The sequence below is a fragment of the Stomoxys calcitrans genome, chromosome 1, assembly GCF_963082655.1.
Source record: "Stomoxys calcitrans chromosome 1, idStoCalc2.1, whole genome shotgun sequence".
NCBI lineage: Eukaryota > Metazoa > Arthropoda > Insecta > Diptera > Muscidae > Stomoxys > Stomoxys calcitrans.
This window is the reverse complement of record NC_081552.1, coordinates 156,231,649-156,256,694: the sequence shown is the minus strand read 5'-3', so window position 1 is coordinate 156,256,694 and position 25,046 is coordinate 156,231,649. Positions and strand designations below refer to the sequence as shown.

At 37.5% G+C, this 25,046-nt stretch overlaps 4 protein-coding genes across 16 annotated transcripts in view; 2 read left to right on the top strand and 2 right to left on the bottom strand.

Moving 5' to 3' along the window:
* The window catches only part of LOC106092065 (formin-binding protein 1-like), a 365,714-nt gene that overhangs the window by 252,717 nt on the left and 87,951 nt on the right, over nucleotides 1–25,046 (top strand). The gene's annotated exons all lie outside the window — the stretch shown is intronic.
* LOC106082381 (serine protease 1-like) lies at nucleotides 2,839–3,717 on the bottom strand. Its single transcript, XM_013244846.2, has 2 exons — nucleotides 3,470–3,717; nucleotides 2,839–3,403 (listed from the first exon to the last, which is right to left on the bottom strand). Exons 1-2 carry the CDS (start codon nucleotides 3,715–3,717, stop codon nucleotides 2,839–2,841), a joined length of 813 nt encoding a protein of 270 aa, XP_013100300.2.
* On the bottom strand, nucleotides 9,300–20,449 carry LOC106082376 (serine protease 1-like). 2 transcript variants are annotated; one of them, XM_013244838.2, is made up of 3 exons: nucleotides 20,370–20,449; nucleotides 10,040–10,313; nucleotides 9,300–9,974 (listed from the first exon to the last, which is right to left on the bottom strand). In XM_013244838.2, the coding sequence occupies exons 2-3, from the start codon at nucleotides 10,285–10,287 to the stop codon at nucleotides 9,410–9,412; spliced, it is 813 nt and encodes a 270-aa protein (XP_013100292.1). In that variant the 5' UTR covers nucleotides 10,288–10,313; nucleotides 20,370–20,449; the 3' UTR covers nucleotides 9,300–9,409. The 2 variants fall into 2 exon arrangements, with proteins under 2 accessions (XP_013100292.1, XP_013100294.1); XM_013244840.2 differs by having other exon boundaries at nucleotides 9,395–9,974; nucleotides 10,040–10,308; nucleotides 20,356–20,441.
* LOC106082380 (serine protease 1-like) lies at nucleotides 10,193–21,275 on the top strand. Of its 2 annotated transcripts, none has more exons than XM_059370765.1 (3): nucleotides 10,193–10,277; nucleotides 20,334–20,603; nucleotides 20,670–21,275. In XM_059370765.1, the coding sequence occupies exons 2-3, from the start codon at nucleotides 20,356–20,358 to the stop codon at nucleotides 21,232–21,234; spliced, it is 813 nt and encodes a 270-aa protein (XP_059226748.1). In that variant the 5' UTR covers nucleotides 10,193–10,277; nucleotides 20,334–20,355; the 3' UTR covers nucleotides 21,235–21,275. The 2 variants fall into 2 exon arrangements, with proteins under 2 accessions (XP_059226748.1, XP_013100298.1); XM_013244844.2 differs by having other exon boundaries at nucleotides 10,202–10,287; nucleotides 20,335–20,603; nucleotides 20,670–21,249.

The following is a 25,046-nucleotide window of genomic DNA, read 5'->3' as shown; positions in this document are numbered from 1 at the left end:
GCAGTCCTTGCAGAACGATCGTCTCCCATTACACCGGAAGAAATTGACCTCCCCCGGCAAACCAAATAGTTCTGGCTCAATTACGTTCCGGCAGATGCAGCCGCCTACGGAGCAAGGATTGATGCCAACGTGTAAGATGTATGTTCCGATTGTAACCAGGGACCACACGATACACGTAACCTGTTTAACTGCCCGGCCAGACCCACTCGACTCAGACCCAGATCCCTGTGGACGCACCCCATCTTAGTCGCAGAGTTCCTGGATCTTGACATTCAACAGAATCAAGCAGACGAAAGATAGAACGCAATAAACTGCTACAACAACAATAACAACGAAACATTTTTCTGGGATATCATTGGAGAATCCATTGCGTGAGCGGAAGTTTTAGCGACTAATTGCGACGATTGTTACGCAACTCATTGCGTTATAATTGGCCGAAAGATTTGTTGTGAACTTTTGGCTGATTCATTGCTTTTATTTGCATACGTGGACTTGTACTAAATTATGTTATTCGATGTTTTGAGTCGACAACTTCACAACACCAGACAAAATTCTCAGTTGGCTTATATGACGATTGGATCAAAAATGTTTGCAGGGTATTTAATTTATCTAACATCAAATTAAGTTTTTAAGTTTTGACATGTCTTCATAACATTGGTTGTACATCCCTAAGGTATGTTTTACCTTTTTGATACTTAATATAAGTAATTTTAGTATTATTTTTAAACTGCTTTAATAAGCGGTTGTGGCGGTAAATATGTGTAGGGTTGTAGCGTTTTAAATTAGTTTTTAAAAAAATTATGTTTATATGAATATATTTATTTTCTGATGAAAAATCAAAATTTCGGTTAATGATGAAACACCATATCATGTACACAAGGGAACAGGTATCCCACTAAAGACCACATGTACTAGACGAAGTCTTTATAAATGTCTCTTAAATTATTATCCAGTATATTTAACCTGCAGCGCCTGATCTTCCACATTCTATCGACCCTATTGTTCAACACATTTCTGTAAACCGCAAACCTTGTATCAATTACTTGACACTTTATGTCATTTAAAATTTCAAACATCGCATAATTCGTAGTACAGAAATACTACACCCTATAAAAAGTATATAAATTGACAACTTTGCCCAACAATACAAGAAATGCCTAAAAGCATACCTTACATTAGCAAATTCTTTTTATTTCGGTACCTCTTTCATATTTGTACTGATAACATTTCAAGTATTATCTGTTATGATTAAATTATACAGTAATCGACGTTTTTATGTCCTGTTGGGTACTACGTATTATGGCTATCAGTGTGCTATCTTCTTAGGGCTTATCGGACTGATGATGAAGCTTTGGTCAGCTTTGAAATTGCAATCTCCGTATCCTGCCCAAACAAAATAAAAACTAGCGCAAAAACAATAGAATAGGTATGTCGCTTTACTCTCAATCAAAGTCTGAATTAATAACTGACTTTTTTCGGATAATAAATGGTATTGACTTCTACTGCAGTGAAAAACGATAAGAAAACTGCCCTCAGTGGTCGTAAAAATGTTGAATTACTCAGGTGAGTAGTCTATATTTTACTTAAGAGTGTTAAGTTGGTAAATGTAATCATTTATATCCCGCAAGCAATACCAAATCATATCATATCATTTATCATATATTATATCATATCATTTATCATATATTATATCATATCATATCATATATCATAAATATCATATATCATATATCATATCTCATATCTCATATCTCATATCTCATATATCATATATCATATATCATATATCATATATCATATATCATATATCATATATCATATATCATATATCATATATCATATATCATATATCATATATCATATATCATATATCATATATCATATATCATATATCATATATCATATATCATATATCATATATCATATATCATATATCATATATCATATATCATATATCATATATCATATCTCATATCTCATATCTCATATCTCATATCTCATATCTCATATATCATATATCATATATCATATATCATATATCATATATCATATATCATATATCATATATCATATATCATATATCATATATCATATATCATATATCATATATCATATATCATATATCATATATCATATATCATATATCATATATCATATATCATATATCATATATCATATATCATATATCATATATCATATATCATATATCATATATCATATATCATACATCATACATCATACATCATACATCATACATCATATATCATATATCATATATCATATATCATATATCATATATCATATATCATATATCATATATCATATATCATATATCATATATCATATATCATATATCATATATCATATATCATATATCATATATCATATATCATATATCATATATCATATATCATATATCATATATCATATATCATATATCATATATCATATATCATATATCATATATCATATATCATATATCATATATCATATATCATATATCATATATCATATATCATATATCATATATCATATATCATATATCATATATCATGTATTATATATCATATATCATATATCATATATATCATATCATATATCATATATATCATATCATATCATATCATTTCATATCATATCATAGCATATCATATAATACATCATAGCATATCATATCACATCATATCGTAATCCTATCAATAGGCACAATTTAAAAAGTGGACCTTTGTATAACAAACATTGTAAAATTTAATGATCTTCGCCCTAACAGGCTAAAAACTTGAAAATGAATTCATTATGTTTATTTAAAAGGTAAATTTTAAGCAATGGCTTTCTTGACTAGTAAGAGATGCCTGTGTTGATCCTAATCCAGTCCAAGTAGCTGGTCAAGCGGGTGAAGGCAGCTGGGTAGCCCTTGGCACAACCGGCAGCAGCACCGAAGGAAGTCAAACCGATTTGGATTTTGTTGGATTCCAAGACCAATGGGCCGCCAGAGTCACCATTGCAGGTGGAAACACCACCGTCGGTCGAGACGCAAATATTGGAGGAAACAACAATGGAGGTACCATAGGTAGCGGCGCAAACGCTGTTGGTGATGACTTGCATGCGGGCCCATTGCAAGTTGTTGGTGACAACAGAGGCAGAGTCGGAGATACGGCCCCAACCAGAAGCGATGGCATAATCACCGGCATAGGTGGAATAAGAGCTGGAGATGGCGGGCAATCTGGCGGCTTGAATTCTGGAGGAGTAGGCAACAGAGGGAATCTTGATCAAAGAGATGTCGTTTCTCAAGTTGTTGCTGTTCCAGCCGGAGTGAATGATGATGTTGCTCTTGTCGACGGTGTAGGTGACTTCAGCGGAAGTGCGGACAGTAGCGCCCAAGTAGACAGTGACAGATTGGACACTGCAATAAGAAAAACCTTAAGTCGTATGCTTTGCTCTTAAAAAAAAATGCATAGCTTCCCCTTACCCATCGGTACAGTGAGCAGCAGTCAAAACCCATTGGTTGCCAATGATGGAACCACCGCACCAGGCCGAGGAGAGGGCGCTGAGTTTCAAGGAAAGACCAACTTGGTAGGGGAATTGGCCAACGGTGGCAGTCTGGCCATTGGTGATACGCTCATCACCTTCCAAGACGGGAACGACAATTTCGCGTTGGTACAGCTCCTCGGCGGAGACGGCGACCAAAGCCAAGGCGAAGACAATCAAGAGTTTCATATTGTTACCGTAATAATACCACTGACGTTTTCTGTCGCTTCCTTCTATGTTTTTATACTATGGGGATAATCATATCTCTTACGCACCTTTAGTTATCTTAAATCTTGACTAAGTTTTATGATGGATGGTGGACGTGTGCCGTTATGTTGTCTATTGATAGAAGATTATCGATTCGATTATACCAAAGGTCCACCTTTCCACTTGTGCCTATCAATAAAAGATTACGAAAAAAGAGCTGCCAATTTGTGAATGTGTTGCTGTTATCAGCCAGTCTTCTAAAGAAAGTTAAAAGTTTTGATATTATTTATGTTTGTCTATTACTTTAATAATTTTTCTCCGCAAATGGGCGAGCCTAGGTTAGGTTGGGTTTAAGTGGCAGTCTGCCATCAGACTCACTTAGACGTTTTCGTCCATTGTGATACCACAGGAACAGGAGAAGAAAGATGGCTTCTAGTTATGGTCTACACTCGATTAATCGTTATTCATTACCTTTTAAATAATCGAATAATTAAAAATGAAATATTTTCAAATAAACAAATAATCGAATAATTTAGAACGGTTAATCGATTTGTCGTTTTGATGTAAAAAAAAACTTAAAAACAACAAATTTCTGTGATTTGTCTACGTTTTTTAGATCGCTGGGGCTTACTTGGTAGAGCTGGCAAACTATCGATAATCGCAACATTCGATATTTTCGATAGTTTAAATAATAAATTTCTTTAGTATCGATACTATCGTTAATTTCCCATCTCCTATATTTCAAACGAAAATGAGAAGTAAAAATTAGGAGTTCGATTTATATAGAAGCAATAAAACTAAGATTATTAAAGTTAGTTGCAAGTCATGAGAGAAATTAAACCGGATGAAAATGCGCCCTTTATAGGCGCAATGTAACTTAAAGGATACATTCATCGGAAAAACATCAATCGATATTCAGTCAAAAAATTAAATATCGATAGTGCCATCGATATTTTGCCAGCTATACTACTTGGGCAAAATTTCAGGCAATTGAGATGAGAATTTTGTGCTTTAGTTCAAAGAAGAAGATCAATTAAACCGCATCCTTTTGCACTATTTACAAATCAAATCAACATGCATATATGAGAAACATTTTAAGGAAAATAGACATATATATCGATTAATCGGCAAACTCCTTCAGTCTTGTACGATTAATCGTTGAACCTGGATTTTCAAATAAACGATTAATCGAATAAACCAAAAATACAAATAAATGTTAACACTACATCTAGTTGAACCATCCATATCGCTTTAAAAAACCCAACAACTATCGAATATTCACATTCGCTTAATCAGACAAGATTCCAAATAAATGAGAACCTTAAGTGTAACTCCTTGTGACTGCAATTGCGGAACACACACTACAGATGTTCTAAAGTGTCTCCTTCATCGACATGGTCAAAGCTTTGCAAAGGTTTTTACTGGCAACATTCAGTCTGTCAGCATGTTTTCCGAACAGACAGTGACCTGTCATGACGGACACAAGGACTTAGACGTCTGTTCTAGCCAGTGACAGCAAAGCGGTAGACCTTTTCAAGTCTAGATTAGGTCACATAGTTTTGGAATGCTCACAGCCCCCTCTTTGTGACCATCTATCATTCGTTGTCCTTCGGGCCTGGTCAGGAAAACTTAGCTTACATGTGGCTAGAGGCATATCCACATATTGCAGTTTCCCTGGAATGTGTAAGGTAGTTTCTAGTCTCGCAAGCTCGTCCGCTTTACAATTCCCTGGATCTCTCTGTGGACCGGCACCCAGAACAGGTGAATTCTAAACAGTTCAGCCATATCGTTAGGTGACTGTTCTGCGACAGTCGTGAGTAGTTTTTGAATGCAGAAATACGTTCTCCAAGGATTTAATGGCTGTCTGAGAAGATATTTATGCAAGTCGTCGTCATGACATTATATCTCAGCCATTCCACGACTTCTCCAATTGGAAGGATCTTTACTTGATACACACTGCAGATATGACCAGTTGTAGTTCTACGGAGTACATCCCCAAAGCACATCTGGCCATCTAGTTTGGAACCATCTGTATAGCAGTCTATATAACTTCTATTATAAGGGATAGGTTCTATCAAAAATGGCCAAAATAAAACATCCTTGCACATACACATCGAAACCATCGGCGGACATTTCGAAAGAGGACTAAAAACGACTGCGAAAAATTTATAAAATAACTTTTTATCTATTCTTATCTGAGCGATACAAAAAGCTCCAGACATTTGTAGAGGAGAACATGGATGATTCATGAAAATGTTGTTGTTTTTCTATACCTTTAATACACGTTAAGAGTCAAATCGCACGACCGAGGCAGCCAAACGACTGGATTCTTCGTGAGATAACACATTCTTTAAACTTTGTTTCCTATTAACTGATTGTTGCATTCGCTGTGTGACTTGTGGCGCCGTCTTGTTGGAACCATAAGCCCTCCAAGTGCGGATCATCCAATTGGGGTCAAAAATATTGATGATAACAGTAGCAATTCCTATTCCCAGTAACGTGCCGGTCTTGATCATCACGGAAAAAGTGCGGCCCAATGACGCCGCCGGCCCATAAACCGCAGCAAACCGTAATTGTTGCGGAATGCAATGATGACTTATGGAGTACGTGTGAATTGCTGTCTGACCAACAACGCATATTTTGCGTATTGACGTTAGCCAGGAATGAGCCTCATCATAGCGCTCTTAACATGTATCTTTCCATCATGAAATGGCAAACCTTACTGATGAGAAATGTCAAAAGAGCGTCAAAAAATATGGCGTCGTTTGCTGTCGCTATCGGTCAACTGTTTAAAAACCCTACAGCTCTACTTCTTATTGCTTTCAGTGTTAATAATTGGCGAGTTTACCATGGGTTTGTCTTTGGAGTAATAATTCCAACAAACTAGTTCCGTAATTAATTTCTTTTGGCGTTTGTCAATGTTTGAAAATATTATTTTTAATTTTTCAGCTTGCTCTCGGTTTTTTCTTTGTCACTCTACTTAAACAATTTTGTAACCTTTTTCAGTGGTCGACGAGGTGATTTGAACTCATCATCTTATGTTTAGTAGTCTTCCACGCATCCTCTAGCCTACCGACCTTACTTTTTTAAGATAACGCAATAAGCATTACTGCACCGCAATAAGTTTCTCAATTAAATTAAATTTATTGTGTAGAAATCAGTTAAGACAAATAATTATATGAGAATTACATAAAAATTATGTAAAATTATATAAAATTATTATTTTTTTATGCTGTGTAGGCCGCCCCGGTAGCCGAGTTGGTAGCGTGCTCGGATTACCAGTGCGGGGGTCGTGGTTTCGAGGCCTGGTATGACAATTGACAAAATTTGTCTAAGTGCGTTTTTTTGAAACAAAAATAGACTCCCACTCTAACCTAACCATGTAGGCGATGTACTCGGATAATCGAGGCTTAACTATATTTAAAGTTTTGCAAACTGAATACGCACTTACAACTCTTTAGTGAATATATTGTTGGTACCCGGGCTCTTTACAGTCTTTCTATTGAATTTGATTACCTATCATGGCTGTTCAATGATTTAATTGATTACTGGTCAACTTTTTAACCCTGGATGTCACCCTGTATTGAAGATATAGACCAACAACAGCATTTGCATTAAAGCCTGTGTCCTCTACAAATGTCTGGGACATTTTATACCATTCAGATAAAGAGTTGTACGCTTTATTCCATTTTTCTCCTTTCGGGCCACTGTGTGTCGTCTAAAATATGTCCCCACCAGTGTTGCCACTCAAGAAAATTATTTCCTACCAGAATTGGAGATAAATCCTACCAAAAACCAAAATTGGGGTTTAAGGTTTTATACCCACCAAGAAGTGGCCATTTTGCCATTCCATTTGCACCATATGAAATTTTACATTTTCAACTGTACAACGTATACATTTTAGATATCATGGTTATGTCTGTTTCTTGAAAGATGGCCTATATCTTGATATAGCGTCCTTTATACGTTTCTCCCGGTAAAAGTCGTATTTTTCCCGATTTCAATGAACGATGATCGGCTTTGAATAAACCTACCTCACGATGTAAGGGTTTGAGCCCGGAAATGCGCTTTTACTATCCATTTTCGCTTTTACAGTGATCTGACCAAATTTGTTTGCAGCTGCTTTATAGGCATGTTTTTCGAAGAAGGCCTGTTTTTCGAACGCACAAAGCCGCATTTCTTACCCAGAAATAACGAAATTTTAAAGAGATTCCTTAACACTCGTACCAGTTTCAGTCAATATCAGATCTTACGCTTTTTTCTGAAATTTACAGCAGTGAGACCCCTTGCAACAGTATTTGGCCCCTCGACATCTATGATTTTATTCTACACTCTTAACAAATACACAGAATCGACAAGAACTGAAGTAAATTTGAGTTATCTCCGGTGATTTTTCAGTAATTAATTTGGTATTTCTATGTTGGGGAAACCTACCAAAAATTGAGGTCAGCCTACCAACCTACCAAGAGAATAAAAGCCTAACAATTTTGGTAGGTTTCTAGTTTCGACTTAATATACAGCTGCATTGTGGTCTCAAACCGAAACCTGAGAAATTTCATTTTCGGTCAATGTGGGTTAGTATGGGGTAGTGGTATAATAATTCGAAATCCCCTTTGTAACACCTCAAAATATTGTTCTAAGGCCCCGCCAAATATTTACACAAGTTCTTGTTCGATGACAATATCCATCTGCCTGTCTGTCGAAAGCATTTCGAACGAGCGAAGCTCGCAACATAAAATTTTGCGCAAATACTTCTCATTATTATTGTAGGCCGATCAGAATTGTTAGTAGGTCTAGGATTTGACTACGTGGATACTAGAGACGGTATTTCTTAACCAATTTAACTGAAATCAGAATTTTCACATTGAACTATGTTGTCACTTCCTACAACTGTGCCAAGTATGGTAAAAATCAGTTTATAACCTCACTGGGCTTCCGATCTTTCGATTTGACCACTGGCCGCCCTTGAAGCATGCGATTCTTAACTAACCAATGATGTTTTGCATAATACCTTCTTCTGCAAAATATTGGGCAAATCGGTCCATAATCTTGTGCCCCAAGAGGGCTCAATTATTCGAGCCTCTGATAGCTCCGGTCAAGAAACCGCGAAAAAATTGTTTACTTAAATCATCAAAGCCGTGGTAATTTTTAGGAACCAACAAGAAGGTGAATCAAGGTATTATATACTGCCTAATGCCCTCTAATCACATTTATTTTAGTACTTCGTTATATTCTTCTTCAGGAAATATTTTTTTTTTTTTTGTCAACACTTAACACCAATCCTAGAATTTTTTCGTAATCTTAAGACAAGATGTACTATGAAGTTGTTAACTGTTTCTGCCAGGAGTTCAGAGGTTTTTGTTAAAACAGCAGCAAAAGTTCGCTGTTTTAGCTAAACCACGTCTAGCAGGTTTCTTCGTTATTATCGTATTCTTTCTCTTTGTTAATGCTATGCAGATCTATCTATAAAAAATTGCCATAGAACTTGGTTGTGAGTTGACGCCGTAAAGTGACTTAAGTACGTATCTAGTTCTAACTGTATATGACTGCTAGATTAATGTATGATTTTGTTTTTCGACTCCAATGGATTCAAAAGGCAATTTATCACAAACGCAACTAATTTTTTTCATCTGGTTTATTTTGGAATTATGTCTTGAGCGATGACCTTGTTAATTTAGTACGAGATGCCAGTGAAACCCTTGATCCAGTCCAAGTAGCTGGTCAAGCGGGTGAAGGCAGCTGGGTAGCCCTTGGCACAACCGGCAGCGGCACCGAAGGAAGTCAAACCGATTTGGATTTTGTTGGATTCCAAGACCAATGGGCCGCCAGAGTCACCGTTGCAGGTGGAAACACCACCGGCGGTCGAGACGCAAATGTTGGAGGAAACGACAATGGAGGTACCATAGGTAGCGGCGCAAACGCTGTTGGTGATGACTTGCATGCGGGCCCATTGCAAGTTGTTGGTGACACCAGAGGCAGAGTCGGAGATACGGCCCCAACCAGAAGCGATGGCATAATCACCGGCATAGGTGGAATAAGAACTGGAGATGGCGGGCAATCTGGCGGCTTGAATTCTGGAGGAGTAGGCAACAGAGGGAATCTTGATCAAAGAGATGTCGTTTCTCAAGTTGTTGCTGTTCCAGCCGGAGTGAATGATGATGTTGCTCTTGTCGACGGTGTAGGTGACTTCAGCGGAAGTGCGGACAGTAGCGCCCAAGTAGACAGTGACAGATTGGACACTGCAATAAGAAAAACCTTAAGTCGTATGCTTTGCTCTTAAAAAAAATGCATAGCTTCCCCTTACCCATCGGTACAGTGAGCAGCAGTCAAAACCCATTGGTTGCCAATGATGGAACCACCGCACCAGGCCGAGGAGAGGGCGCTGAGTTTCAAGGAAAGACCAACTTGGTAGGGGAATTGGCCAACCGTGGCAGTCTGCCCATTGGTGATACGCTCATCACCTTCCAAGACGGGAACGACAATTTCGCGTTGGTACAGCTCCTCAGCGGAGACGGCGACCAAGGCCAAGGCGAAGACAATCAAGAATTTCATGTTGCAACAGTAGGAATACAACTGATATGTTCTCCACCTTTCGTCTTTGTTTATATACTGTGTGTATTATCATTAACGCACTGTATTTGGATCTTGACCACGATATGCAAGTGGGCCGGTCGTTCATAGCATTTGGGCTTGATTATTCTTCTTGATAAGGTTGTTATTGCCAAATTTTCCCTTGTTTAATTAAGATTAGTGATAGCAATAGGGTCCTTAACTGTCATTCAACAGATTATACAAAAATAAAAATAAATTGCGATAAGTAAAGAGCGCTTCGCGCCTATCACCAGTAAAGGTAAGATTTTTTTGTTGGTATTATTGAGATCAATTCTACACTGAAAACATGTTTGTCCTAAGCCAAAGATTAGCAAACTTAATTTAAAGACTATCAATTTTCCAAATTTTTAAGGAAACTTCCCTTTGGCCAAAGATAATTTCCTTCTTGCTAAGGATGTTTTATTTTAAATTATAGGTTAAGAAATCCTTAACTTTGCGACTTGTTATTTAAGACAAAAATCTAAAATTAAGGTCAAAATATCGTTGAAAGTTAGGAAATTGACTTTGGACAAGAAAAAAGTAAACCGTTGTTAAAGACGAAAAATAGGCTTACAAATAGAAGTGTCTCTAAATTTTTACTTTTTTTGGAGTTAAAATAAAACGTTTAAGACATTTTTAGGAGAAACAAAATACTTGTATTACCAAGTTTTTTTTTGTTGTAACTATGAAACGTTTCGCTTCAACCTATCAAACGTAAGCCATAAACGTAGTATTATCGAGTGTAACCAATTTTTTTATGGTCTACCCTTTAGTTGCTAAAGGGTCTAAGGTAAAAGTATATATCTTTTGTTGTAAAACCAAGAACCCTTTAATGGGAAAAGTGCTTCAATAGCCGCAAACGATTATTCGTTTACCGGTCCAATAATTATTTACTTGTGTCTCTCCTGCTAGAAAGAGAGCGTGAGTATTTAAGCGTATAGACCAGTGATGGGCGGATGGTAAACTCGTAAATTGACAATTTCTAAAGTTTCGACATAGGTACGTCCAATGACAATAATCATTAGAGAAACATGGCTTTTTATATGATTGTGTATCATAGCATCGAATCCAAATATACTCTGGAAGAGTTTGAATTACCAACTTAGATCTGCTTATAATTGTTAAAAATTGAGTTTCAATTGTGATACAACATAAAATTTAACTTGGTAGCCTATTAAAATTAAATGGGTCTAGCAGTAAATGGAGATAAGACGAGAGGGATGGTTTCATCTCCCAAAACGCTTTGTGCAACCGAGCAGAGAAAGAAAATTGGAGAAAGTTGGGAACCAAAACTTTCAGATACTCAGCAACTTTATCTACCTCGGCACCGCCGTAACCGAAACGAATGGCACCAGCTTTGAGATAAAGCGAAGAAAAATACTGGCAAACAGATGCTACTTTGAACTAAGTAAGCAGTTTAGAAACAAGGCCACCTCTCGACTGACGAAGATTACACTATGCAAGACACTGATACTATCCGTGTTGTTGTATGGTTCTGAGGCATGGGTACTTGTGAAAGCAGATGAGGCAGTGCTTGGAGTATTTGAGAAAAAGATTCTTCGTGAAATATATGGACCAATTTGCGTTAATGGAGATTATAGGCGGCGTATGAACCACGAGCTGTATGACGACGATTGCATAGTTACACGCATCAAAATACAACGGCTGCGTTGGCTAGGTCATGTTGTCATGTTGTCATGAATGGATGAAGAAACTCGAGCAAAGAAGTCTTTTGAGGGCGAACACTGTGGTACACGCAAACCGGAACGACCAAATGCCCGATAGAAAATTCGAAACTTGGTGTCAGAGATTTTATTGTAGAATGAGCGCAGGGAATCGAGACGCTTGGAACGCTATTCTACGTTCGGCTAATGGAACAAATGTTCTGTCATAGCCAATTAAAGTAAAGTAGAGTATTTCAAAATTAAAAGGATATACATATACATAAACATGACGTCAAATTTATTTATAAGTAAAGAAAAGCTAGTTGAAATCACGGACAACATTTTATATATCAAGAATGGAATGTATTGCCAGTTTAAAAAGCTTTATATTTGTCACAAATTTTGCAAGAATTTGTCTCAAAAAAAACATGTACTATTATCGTAAACAAAATCCAACGTTTTTCGGAAAAGATGTTTAATTGGCAAAATTTTCTTTTATATGAAACGACTTATTTTTTACCGTGTAGGTACAAAAAAAAAGAATTTTTCAAAAAATAATAATTGGACAGTCATCTATGAAGTTAAATAAGAATCAATCAGCGATCAAAATTTGAAACAAATGGTCATATTCGTTAGTACATATAGTAGGTAGGAAATTTAATTTGAAAATAGCATCTTTATTTATATTTTATGCGTGTGAATTTTTTCCCATTAACGTTAAACTTAAGAATTTGTCGAACTCAAGTTGCTTACGAATTTGGTGTTAAAGTTCTGATTTCTTCCAAATTTTTAAAAGTTTGGAGAGCCTTCTGTCTACATATCATATTTCGCAATCAGCTCATAAACAGTTTTCGTAGGGACGAACTTAGTACTACGCTTTAAACGTGAACTGTTCCCTCCGTCTCTACTGATGTTGTGATGCAGTGTACGGTTCCACTGAGAAATGATTCAGGATTCAGTTTAGCCTTGTCTGGCTGGGCGTATAACCTTTCTGTACTGTTTGTCAGTCTTTCGTTGTTTGTGTAATTGAGGTAACGGTTTTTATTCCACACAGAAAAAATCCAAAACATGGTACAATTGAGAAATTTTGTGCATTCAAAAAATTCGCTGAAGTCGGAACTAAGGGGTGATTTTTTAAGAGCTATAGGAAAGTTTTTCAAAAAAAAAAGACATAAAATTCAGAAAACAGCATGAAATATTTATTTGAATCGAGAGTAAGGTCCATATAATGTAATGTTTTAAAGATTATTTCATGCAAATTTTGACCTGCGCCTCAAATAGTCCCTCCGCCTAGTCCGATTTTGCTTCAATGTTGTCTTCCAATGCGTCAATTGAAGCGAGCTTTTCTGTATAGACATGAGCTTTAACATCGCCCCACAAAAAATAGTCTAAAGGCTAACGCCTGGGAATCGCACGATCCAGGTGGCCAATTGACCGATCCCGAACGTGAAATAAAATTTTCACCGAACACGCCTCTCAATGAGTTCATTACTGTGTGGCATGTGGCACCGTCTTGTTGAATCCACACGTCATGCAAGTCAAGCTCTAGCATTTTTCTGAATGCATTGTATTCTGCTTATTGACGTACCCATTGAGCCAAAAATGAATTTCGTCGCTGAAAAAAAAGAAGCCCGATCTTCTACGCTCATTCTAAAATCTCTGACACCAAGTTTCGAGGTGTCTCCCACCACTTAATCCATCGGGATTTTGATCTTGCCGGTTTGCGTGTACCACCGTGTTTGCCTTCAAAAGACTTCTTTGCTCGAGCTTCTTCAACCATTCTGACAACATGACCTAGCCAACGCAGCCGTTGTATTTTGATGCGTGTAACTATGCAATCGTCGTCATACAGCTCGTGGTTCATACGCCGCCTATAATCTCCATTAACGCAAATTGGTCCATATATTTCACGAAGAATCTTTCTCTCAAATACTCCAAGCACTGCCTCATCTGCTTTCACAAGTACCCATGCCTCAGAACCATACAACAACACGGGTAGTATCAGTGTCTTGTATAGTGTAATCTTCGTCTGTCGAGAGGTGGCCTTGTTTCTAAACTGCTTACTTAGTTCAAAGTAGCATCTGTTTGCCAGTATTTTTCTTCGCTTTATCTCAAAACTGGTGCCATTCATTTCGGTTACGGCGGTGCCGAGGCAGATAAAGTTGCCATCTTAAAGTTGTTGTTCCCAAATTCCTCCATTTTCTTTATCTGCTCGGTTGTACAAGAGGCTTTGGGAGTTGAAACCATCCATTTCGTCTTATCTTCATTTACTGCCGGACCCATTTTCACTGACTCTCTTTCAATTCCTTCAAAGGCTGCAGTTACTACTTCCGGTGACCGACTTATGATGTCGATGTCGTCGGCATAGACGAGTAGCATGTGTTCTCTTGTGATTAGTGTGCCATATCTATTCACATCTATATCTTGTATAATCTACTCCAGCAGGATATTAAAGAGATTACACGATAGGCTGTCTCCTTGTCTGAAACCTCGTTTGGTATTGAATGGTTCGGAGAGATTCTATCCTATTCTTACTAAGGAACACTTATCAGCAAGTATCATCCTGCAGAGTCTTATTAATTTTGCAGGGATACCAAACTCAGACATAGCTTGAAATACCTTTGAACATAAAGGAGTATCGAAAGCGGCTTTGTAGTCAACAAAGAGATGGTAGGTTTTGATTTGTTCTTCTCGGGTCTTTTCCAGGATTTGTCGCCGTGTAAATATCTGGTCCAGTGTGGATTTACTAGGTATAAAGAGGTATAAGCGGTTGGGGAGGAGACTTATTCCTCTGTAGTTGGCACATTCCCTCTTGTCTCCTTTCTTGTGTACGGGACATAGTATGCTGAGGTTCCAATCATCGGATATGCCTTCTTCTAGCCAGATTGCGCAGATAAATAGTTCAGTCTTAAATAGTTCAGCGGGTAACCTGTCGGCTCCTGCTGCCTTGTTGGTCTTTAGTCGGGTCACTGCTACTTGGACCTCATTCTGACAAGGAGGTAAACATTCTATACCATCATCATTGATTGGTTCAGCGGTATCCTCTTCGCCGCCAACGTCGAACACTAGCAGTTGAGTAAAATGTTCTTTCCATATCCTCAGCATGTTATCTGTGTCAGTTACCAGATTTCCTTCTTTGTCTCTGCAGGAGGATGTGCCTGTTTGATGTTTAATTCTTTTGTAGAATTTCCGGTCATCATTCTGACTCATGTACATCTCAATTCGCTCACACTCACGTCTTTTCATTTCCTTTTTCTTTCGGCAGAATAGACGCTTCTCCTCTCTCCTTTTCTCCCGATACCTCCCCTTCATCTGGCGCGTTGCTACCGATTGCAGGGTTGCTCTATATGCTGCATTTTTGGCTTCAGTAGAATCTCGACACTTTTGGTCGTACCATGGGTTTCTTGGGGGAGGCTTCCGGTACCCAAGTACGGATTTCGCGGCATTTTCCATGGAGTGGGCAATTGTTGCCACTGCGCCGCTGCTTCCGAGCAGTTTCAGATCGTACTTTCCGTGCCATGTTAAAACGGGTGCGAACCTTTGCTGCAACAAGGTAATGATCCGAATCTATATTCGCTTCACGCTAGATGACGCTAGATGAATGCCTTCCATCTATCACAGCGTGATCAATTTGGTTCCTCGTATTTTGATCGGCTGACAGCCATGTGACTTTGTGAATACTAACTACCATGTTTTTGCCGCGGCGAAATCTATCAGTCTCAACCCATTACTGGACGTTATCTCGTTAAACTTTCCGACTGCTGGACCAAAAATGTCTTCCTTCACTATCTTCGTATTAAAATCTCCCAGACCGATTTTAATATCATGGGCGAGGCAGGGGTCATATTCTCTCTCTAGGCGCTCATATCCTTGGTCTGCTCGTCTTTGTCTTCCGTCGGGGCATGGGCACAAATATAGCTGATGTTGAAGAATTTAGCTTTTATGCGTATTGTGGCTAGCCTCTCATCCACCGAAGTAAAGCTGGAGACAAGGTGTTTCAGTCTCCGACTAACCACAAATCCACAGCCAAATTCATGCCTCGTATTATGGCAGCTATAGTATAGTTCGTCGCCGTTTGGTGTTGTTGTGACGGCATTCCCAGTCCATCGCTCTTCCTGTAAGGCGGTAATACTTGTACTTCTCTAATTCATCTGCCAGCGTGTATACTGCACCTTCTCTATAGAGAGTGCGGACATTCTAGGTGCAGATCCGCAATTCATGGTCTTTTTTCGTTTGCGTGGGTCGTCAACGTTGGTGGTGGGGAGTCCGTTTTTACTATTTTTCATATATTTTTCATTTGATCACATCCTTTTTTTTCTGAATCGAAAAATGGAATACGATAAAATTTTGATAATTTTTTTTACGAAATTTCACTTTCCTCTAGTGATAGATTTATTGGGGAGTCATTTATTTTACGGCTAGGCATTGCTCTTTGCCATAAAGGACCAATTTGTTCTGTTAGATTATGCCAAATTCATAAGACTGGTCGTCTCCAAGTCAAGATCTAGAAATTTTACGCGTCTAATTCAAGCATAAACGCTGTTTAGTGACAAGCGCTAAAGAAGATACAATGGCGAAAAATGAAGTTCTACGATAAAATATCGCAATTTATTTAAATATAACTATAGTAAAATCCACTCCAAACGATCGCCAAAGGTCACGCCCACTCTTCCAAGCTCTATTTTCTATTTCTGTTTGATCATAGAATTAATTAAATTTTATTTATTCTTATAATAAAATTAAATGTCAAAATACGTGGCATAAGTATAACATTTTGATACTTGGCTTAATATTTTATTCGAAAATTAAGCTTAAATCGAAAATAAATATGAAGTTTTAAATTAGACCATTTATGACTACTTGTAGTCATATTAGGAAATTTTAATTTTGTTTTAATATTTTTCTGTAGTTTGTTCTTTGTCAATAATTCTTTGAAGATATCATTATATGATCAGATTTCCGTTCCATGTTTCTCTCAGCATGATCTGATTTATCTCGCCTACGATTTTGATTTGCGGGAGGAAGAGGAGGACATATCTTATCGTGACTACGGTAATTTGAATTATGAACATTTAGTTGGTATGGTCTAACAGGTGAACTGGGATGACATATTTACACTTTTAACTGTCGATCAGCAGACGGCTTTCATGACGGATAACATTTTACGTCTCTATGATGCAACAGTTCCAATACGGATTAAAAGGGCTTCGGCCAAAATAAAGCCATGGTTCAATTCAAGAATCAAAGCGCTTATCGGGGATAGGGACTTGGCTTACAGTAGCTGGAAGCGTTTCAAGTCTCCAGAGCTGAAAGAAGAATTCCGTGAAGCCAGGAGGAAAATTAACAGTTTTATAAATGCGGCTAAAATGGAGTATTATTCTTCAAGATATGATTGCGCAGTGGTCTCGAAGAGTGGGTAAACCCAAGGCAAACACTCGATACCATGGGGATCTAGATGAACTCAACAGGACCTTCGTAAGCATTACCCGATATACAAACGGACACGCAATTTTACAGTGATGATGATGGGCTTGGACGAAGTTGACCCGAGATTTGTACGAATGTTGCTTCCATATCTCCTACCGTAGTTTACGTACCTGTTTAATTTAATTTTGAGCTCCAGTGTGTATCCTTTTACTTTTGGAGGCATGCAAAGATTTTCCCCATTCTCAAATCCAACGTTGATTATCGGCCGATATCAATTTTAAGCTATCTCTCTAAGGTTTTCGAGAATATTCTTCATAGACAGTTGTCGGTATATCTTCACCAAGAGTCCCTGTTGTCAGAAAGACAGTCCGGCTTCCGTTCTGATCATAGTTGCATTACTGCATTGGTTGAAGTGGCTGAATCGATCAGAAATGGCATTGATGAGAACGAAATTGGCTTTCTGGTTCTTTTGGATCACTCCAAAGCTTTCGACACGGTTGATCACCTGAATTTGTGCATGAAACTACGAAATTTTTTTAACTTCATATCAACGGCAACGAGTCGGATTATGTCGTTTCTGAGCGATAGACGGCAGTCTGTACCTAAGGGGGTTCCCCAAGGCTCGATTATAGGTCCACTTCTTTTTTCATTATATGCGAACGACTTGCCTCGTTAACTTGCTCACGGTCTAATTATGATGTATGCTGATGACGTGCGGATTTTTCAAAGCGGCTTTGTGGACAATGTAGACGACTGCATAAGTAAACTTAACGCGGACCTACATCGCGTTTATGACTGGGCGACTGCAAATGGTTTGTTGTTAAATCCAAGTAAGTCTAAATGTTTGGTTGTTCACAAAAACAAGAATTTCAACATGCGACAACCGGATATTTACGTTAATGGTCAGAGGATTGATATTGTATCTAGTGCGAAGAATTTAGGCGTGGTTTTTAACAGTTCTTTGCGCTGGTCCGATCATGCTAACATTGCAGCCGGGCAGACTTATGCAAAGCTTCGTGCTTTTACACCCATTAATATCCAAATTCTTCTGGCAAAAACATTCCTAGTTCCAGGTTTGATATGGGGTTGTGAACTTTTTTCGAATTGTGATTCTTCGAGCCTTCGAAAATTGAATGTAGCTTTTAACAGCATAGTCCGTTAAGTGTATGGTTTAAAAAGGAGTCAGTATGTTTCACAATATGTAGATTCTCTATTTGGAGTTAGTTTCAACAATCTTCTAAATACCAGATTATTAATATTTTAACATAAGATTATTGTGGAAAAGAAACCCAGATATTTGTTTGAGAGACTGAGGTTTGCCCAATCTGATAGAGGAAGAAAGTTAATACCTTTTAGAAGACGGAGTCTTATGTCTGAACGACAATTTTATATTAGCAACATACGTCTTTGGAACAATCTACCACACGATATTCAATGGATCAGCAACACGATTACATTTAAAAACGCCTTATTCAATTTTTCTCATGGTTAAATTTAAATTCTTAAAATTTTGCTTTGAAAAATTTTTTTTAAATTATTTTGTTTTTGTAATTATTTTTTATATGAGCTTTTTGTCAAATTCCCAATTACATATGGCTGTTTTTTTAACACTTTTTTATTTGTTAACACTGTTTTGTTCCACTTTTTATTTATTGTAACCTAGTTTATTTATTAAGAACCTAATTTCGTCGGATGTGTATTATATAAGAATAAATCTACACTCTAATTATAAGATTATTATCTTGTTGTGTAGACAATAAATCCATAAATTAATAAATAAACTGTTTGAAAATGAGTTTGTCAAATAACTTATGCCCTTAACTGTATTTGGCTCGTTCGCACTTTTTTACATTACATATGTGTGAAAGAGGACACAACGGAATGCAGAAATAGATACTCACAATTTGTATTATTAAAATTTAATTCGTACAATTAAAGATTTGTTCAATCACTTGCCATGATACAAAAAAAACCGCATTTCAATGTCAAAAATAATTAAAGCAGTTTACACCTTGTTTGAAAAGTTTTTTTATAAGTCAATGCCATGTTTAATCGGTCAAATTTCGGTCTATATTTTTTCTGTGCAACGACAATAGCTATGAACAGTTGTTAAAAATCAGTTCAGATTCAGATATAGCTCCCATAAATATATCGCCCGATTTACACCTATACAAATACACAATAACAAAAATGTTTAACCGTGAAGGGAAATTTTGTAGCATTGTAAGAGGAAAACATTTTTTTTTTAATTATTTTTAAAAATTATTGTATGCGATTGTAATTTCGCATACTAAAATTATAAGATTTGTGTAATCTTGTGGTATGTGAAAACATGGAAATAAATCAAAATCAAAACTATGGCATACTAGACATACACCATTATGCGACGCATTTTGCCACTGGTTAAGCATTACGATAACTACTGTCGTTTTTGTACTCCAAAAATTCTTGTCGCATGCTTAAGTGACCGCCACCAAAATTACTCGACGCCGCAGCCCTGAATAAGACCTAACCTAACCTAGCCTATCCCTAGTATGGCTTACCCTGGATAAACTACAAAAAAAAATATGCGATAATGTTTTCAATGGGATGTTCATCCAACATAAGTCAATAGAATATAGTCAATAACAATGAATATAAATACCGTTTAAAAATAAATCTTATCTCTACCTGTGATAAGAATGGAAAATGTTTGCAACTTCATTAAATTTTGCATTCTATGACGTGAGCCGAAACTCAGGACTCGTAGCCTAATCTGATGGAAATTTGGCAGTAACTACCTTATCATGAAGAAAACCAAAATTAAATTCCTATGAGCGCCCCACTTGCTGCATATCGTGGTCAAGATCCAAATACAGTACGTGAATGATAATACACACAGTATAAAAACATAGATGGACGTTGGAAAAAATATCAGTTGTATTCCTACTGTAGCAACATGAAATTCTTGATTGTCTTCGCCTTGGCCTTGGTCGCCGTCTCCGCTGAGGAGCTGTACCAACGCGAAATTGTCGTTCCCGTCTTGGAAGGTGATGAGCGTATCACCAATGGCCAGACTGCCACCGTTGGCCAATTCCCCTACCAAGTTGGTCTTTCCTTGAAACTCAGCGCCCTCTCCTCGGCCTGGTGTGGTGGTTCCATCATTGGCAACCAATGGGTTTTGACTGCTGCTCACTGTACCGATGGGTAAGGGGAAGCTATGCACTTTTATTAAAGAGCAAAGCATACGACTTAAGGTTTTTCTTATTCCAGTGTCCAATCCGTCACTGTCTACTTGGGCGCTACTGTCCGCACTTCCGCTGAAGTCACCTACACCGTCGACAAGAGCAACATCATCATTCACTCCGGCTGGAACAGCAACAACTTGAGAAACGACATCTCTTTGATCAAGATTCCCTCTGTTGCCTACTCCTCCAGAATTCAAGCCGCCAGATTGCCCGCCATCTCCAGCTCTTACTCCACCTATGCCGGCGATTATGCCATCGCTTCTGGTTGGGGCCGTATCTCCGACTCTGCCTCTGGTGTCACCAACAACTTGCAATGGGCCCGCATGCAAGTCATCACCAACAGCGTTTGCGCCGCTACCTATGGTACCTCCATTGTCGTTTCCTCCAACATTTGCGTCTCGACTGCCGGTGGTGTTTCCACCTGCAATGGTGACTCTGGCGGCCCATTGGTGTTGGAATCCAACAAAATCCAAATCGGTTTGACTTCCTTCGGTGCCGCTGCCGGTTGTGCCAAGGGCTACCCAGCTGCCTTCACCCGCTTGACCAGCTACTTGGACTGGATCAAGGGTTTCACAGGCATCTCTTACTAAGTCATTGATTAGGAAACGGTAATGCAATAAATCACATCAATTAAGAAGCTCCTTTTTTAATGTTGTCGATGGGGCTAGTAAGGGATCTAAGAAACTGAAGTAAAATGTTCAGGTGGAGCAAGGTATCATTTTTGGGTAATTGTGGAAGGTAGTATGCAAATTGTTTTGCTGTTTTTAGAACCATAGTATCCCATTATAAGTTCGATAGACAAAGCCAACCTCATTTGTTATTGCTATGAATTCAATTGAATTTTAATTTGCAAACTTTTGAGAAAATCGAAACCGAACTGATAAATTTAAGGATGCTCTTCATAGATCGGGTTCAGTGCTGTCTACCCATATACCATGGTGATATGGTTAACAATAGAGATAGCTTTCGGAACCCAACAAAATGTAAATTTTTCTCATGTTTTGACCCACTGCAGTGCTATTCCGAACAATTTGAAGAAGTGCAGATGTCATTTTTTATTTCGACTTTTTGTTCCCTATACCACTACTGTGGTACAGGGTATTATCACTTTGTGCATTTGTTTGTAACAACCAAAAATCAGTTCAGATTAAGTTATAACTCCCATATATATGTTTGTCCGATTTGGACTTATATTGCAATTATGAGTCTATTTGTCAGCCTATTCACTCGGAATTTGGCAGGAAAGAGTTTCGTATGGCTCTCGCCATTACTGGTGAATTTCAGAAAAATCAGTTCAGATATAGCTCCCATATATGTACCCTTCTATATTCAACGAAATTTGTTATAAAAAATAGCAAAAATGTTTGTTAAAACAACAGTCTGCTGAAAGTGGGAAAGCAGACATTACTGCTGTTTCAGCAGACATGTTCGACTGCTATTTTAACTAACAAAATCCGCTGTTTTAAGTACAAAAAATCTGCTGAAAAAAATTTTATGTCATGCATATTTTAGGAATTTTTTTGGAAGAGATGTTTTTAATTTGTGGAATATTACTGTTAAGAACCTGCCTGATCCATCTATTGGTATACATTTCGAAATGTGACTGAGCTGGCGCACATTTTTGTAATTGCTCTACTAATGTGTACATGACCGTCATGGCCTTTTGTATCTAAATTTAAAAACAAAAAACGATTATGGAAAGTACACATTCAGTGGTGATTATAACATACACCGAGGCACACATTTACATTTGTATTTTATTTTTTCTTCTGACTTACCTTTCATAATTAAGCAGTAGTCATTTTCAGCAAACAGCAGGTTTTTCAGCAGTCAGCCTGCAGTTCTGAAATTGTAGAACTACTGCTGTAATAGCGGCAAAATTAACTAATAACAGTCAGCAGACAGTGTTTGCTATTTTCTATAAGTGTGTGTACAAAATTCAAATTTTATAATAATATTTTTATTTTATTTTTCTTAAAGCGCATATTCGATGCAATTCATTATTTAAACCGGCATCGTAATATTCTCAAAACTTTACTAAGATTCTGGTCAAAATTTTTTTTCCAAGCAAAATTGAAATTGAAATTGAACATATGTTTATTCAACTCAATTCAAATAATATGACCATGTTAATAGAGCGTATTTATAGGCCCAACAATAATGTTGATCTCGGACTTCTTCAGAATTTGCTACAAAATGGCACTATGGGGTATAATTAGGTGGTCATTACAGGGGACTTTGACTCAAACCTATTAGACAATCCTGTTTTTTGGCTAATAACATGCTGTTATCTGGATTGTATACTGTAAATCAAACTAACTCCACTTCTTTCACAACGACTGGCAATACGCTGTTAGATCTGTTTTTTATAAACAATTTATCTAATATTCTACTATATGATAAACATTCAGCGTCGTGTTTCTCTAAACATGACTTAATATTCCTTACGTACAAATGCCATGGAGGCCACCGTAGCGCAGAGGTTAGCATGTCCGCCTATGGCGCTGAACGCCTGCGATGGCTTTCCCCTCATAATGCTAGCAACATTTGTGAGGTACTATGCCATGTAAAACTTCCCTTCAAAGAGGTGTCGCACTGCGGCTCGCCGTTCGGACTCAGCTATAAAAAGTGGGCCGCTTATCATTGAGCTTAAAAACTTGAATCGAAGTTTGCCCCTGTTCCTTAGTGGAATGTTCATGGGCAAAGTTGGTATTTGCATTTTAAAAATTCCATCTACAACATATTAACCAAACATATGCCTTGCGAGACTATAGGAGTTTGAAGTACAATGATTTAAGCGAACAATTCAGTCAGATAAATTGGAATGATATATACAGAATAACAATAGCTGATCCACAACTAAATTTTCTTCAAGAGAACATTTTTCATTTGTATGATTCCACAGTTCCGATCAAAAATAAAAATATTAATCCAAGGTCTAAGCCCTGGTTTAACTCGATCATTAAAGGCTTAATTAAGAACTGAGATGCAGGGTATTTCCGGTGGAAACGCTGTAAAACAACCGAACTGCATGATATATTTCGATCCTCCCGCAAGTTAGTGAATAGAGCCATTAGCTCGACAAAAATGGAGTACTATGTAATTCGCTTTAGTTTCGCAATAGACTCAAAAAGTACGTGGAGAACCATTAATGGCATTGGTCTTGGGAAAACAAAGGCTCATTCCGCCTTTATAGGCGATGTGGATGAAATGAACAAAACATTCATGAATATACCCTCTCTTCGTTTTATAGTAGCGGCGATGCTTCAGCCGTTGGAAGACTGAGTGATGGACATTTTGAGTTAAAAAACATAACTGTAGATGAAGTCCTACAGTGCTTCGCTACCGTCAAACCGAATGCAATCGGGCCTGACGGACTCGACCCAAAGTTCATACGGATACTTCTCCCTTGTCTTCTGCCGTTCCGTTTTTTACACACCTATTCAACACTATTCTCACAACAAGCACATATCCTATGCAGTGGAAACATACAAAGATTATCCCACTCTTGAAGTCAAATATGTTATCTAAAATATTCGAAAAAATACTGGACAAGCAAATAACTGACCATATCCACCCTAATTCGTTGATAATTGATACACAATCGGGTTTTCGGGCCAATCATTGCTGTGTCCATGTATTAATAGAAATTTCGGAATCTATAAGATGTGCGATCGATGATAACAAACTTTGCTTTCTTGTTCTCCTCGATCATTCTAAAGCATTTGACAGAATTGATCACCGCAACCTCTGTTTCAAACTTCAAAGTTTCTTAAATTTTTCTAACACTTCGACACATGTTATACATTCCTACCTTTGCGATCGATCTCAATTTGTGTACTCTGGAAATAAAACTTTCAAATCATTGAGTATTGATCATCTATTTTGGGGCCTATTTTTTCACATTCTATGTCAAGCACATATGTATGCTGAAGATGCACATAACCTGCGCTTTGAACGATCTTGCACAGTGCATACGGAAATTAAATGATGACCTCAAAAATACTTTTAAGTGGGCCACAGCAAATGGTCTTATAAGTCCAAAGTATTATTTGTCATAAAAAGATTTCTTTACAAAACGTAGATATACTACAGGATCAACAAAAAATTGAAATTGTGTCCATCGTCAAAAATTTGGGAGTAAGTTTTAATTCAACTCTTAGCTTGGGAAGTCATATAAATGTTGTAGTTGGACAAACTTATGCTAAATTGCGTGCTCTTTGCAAGTTGTGACGCATCGAGAAACGCAAATTCAATAACAAAACATGCAAGCGAGCTCAGTCACATTTCGAAATGTATGCCAATGGGTGCATCAGGTAGCTTATTTACAGTAATATTCCATAAATTGAAACCAGATCTTCCAACAAAATTTCTACAAAAAAATGCCTAAAGTAATCAAAAC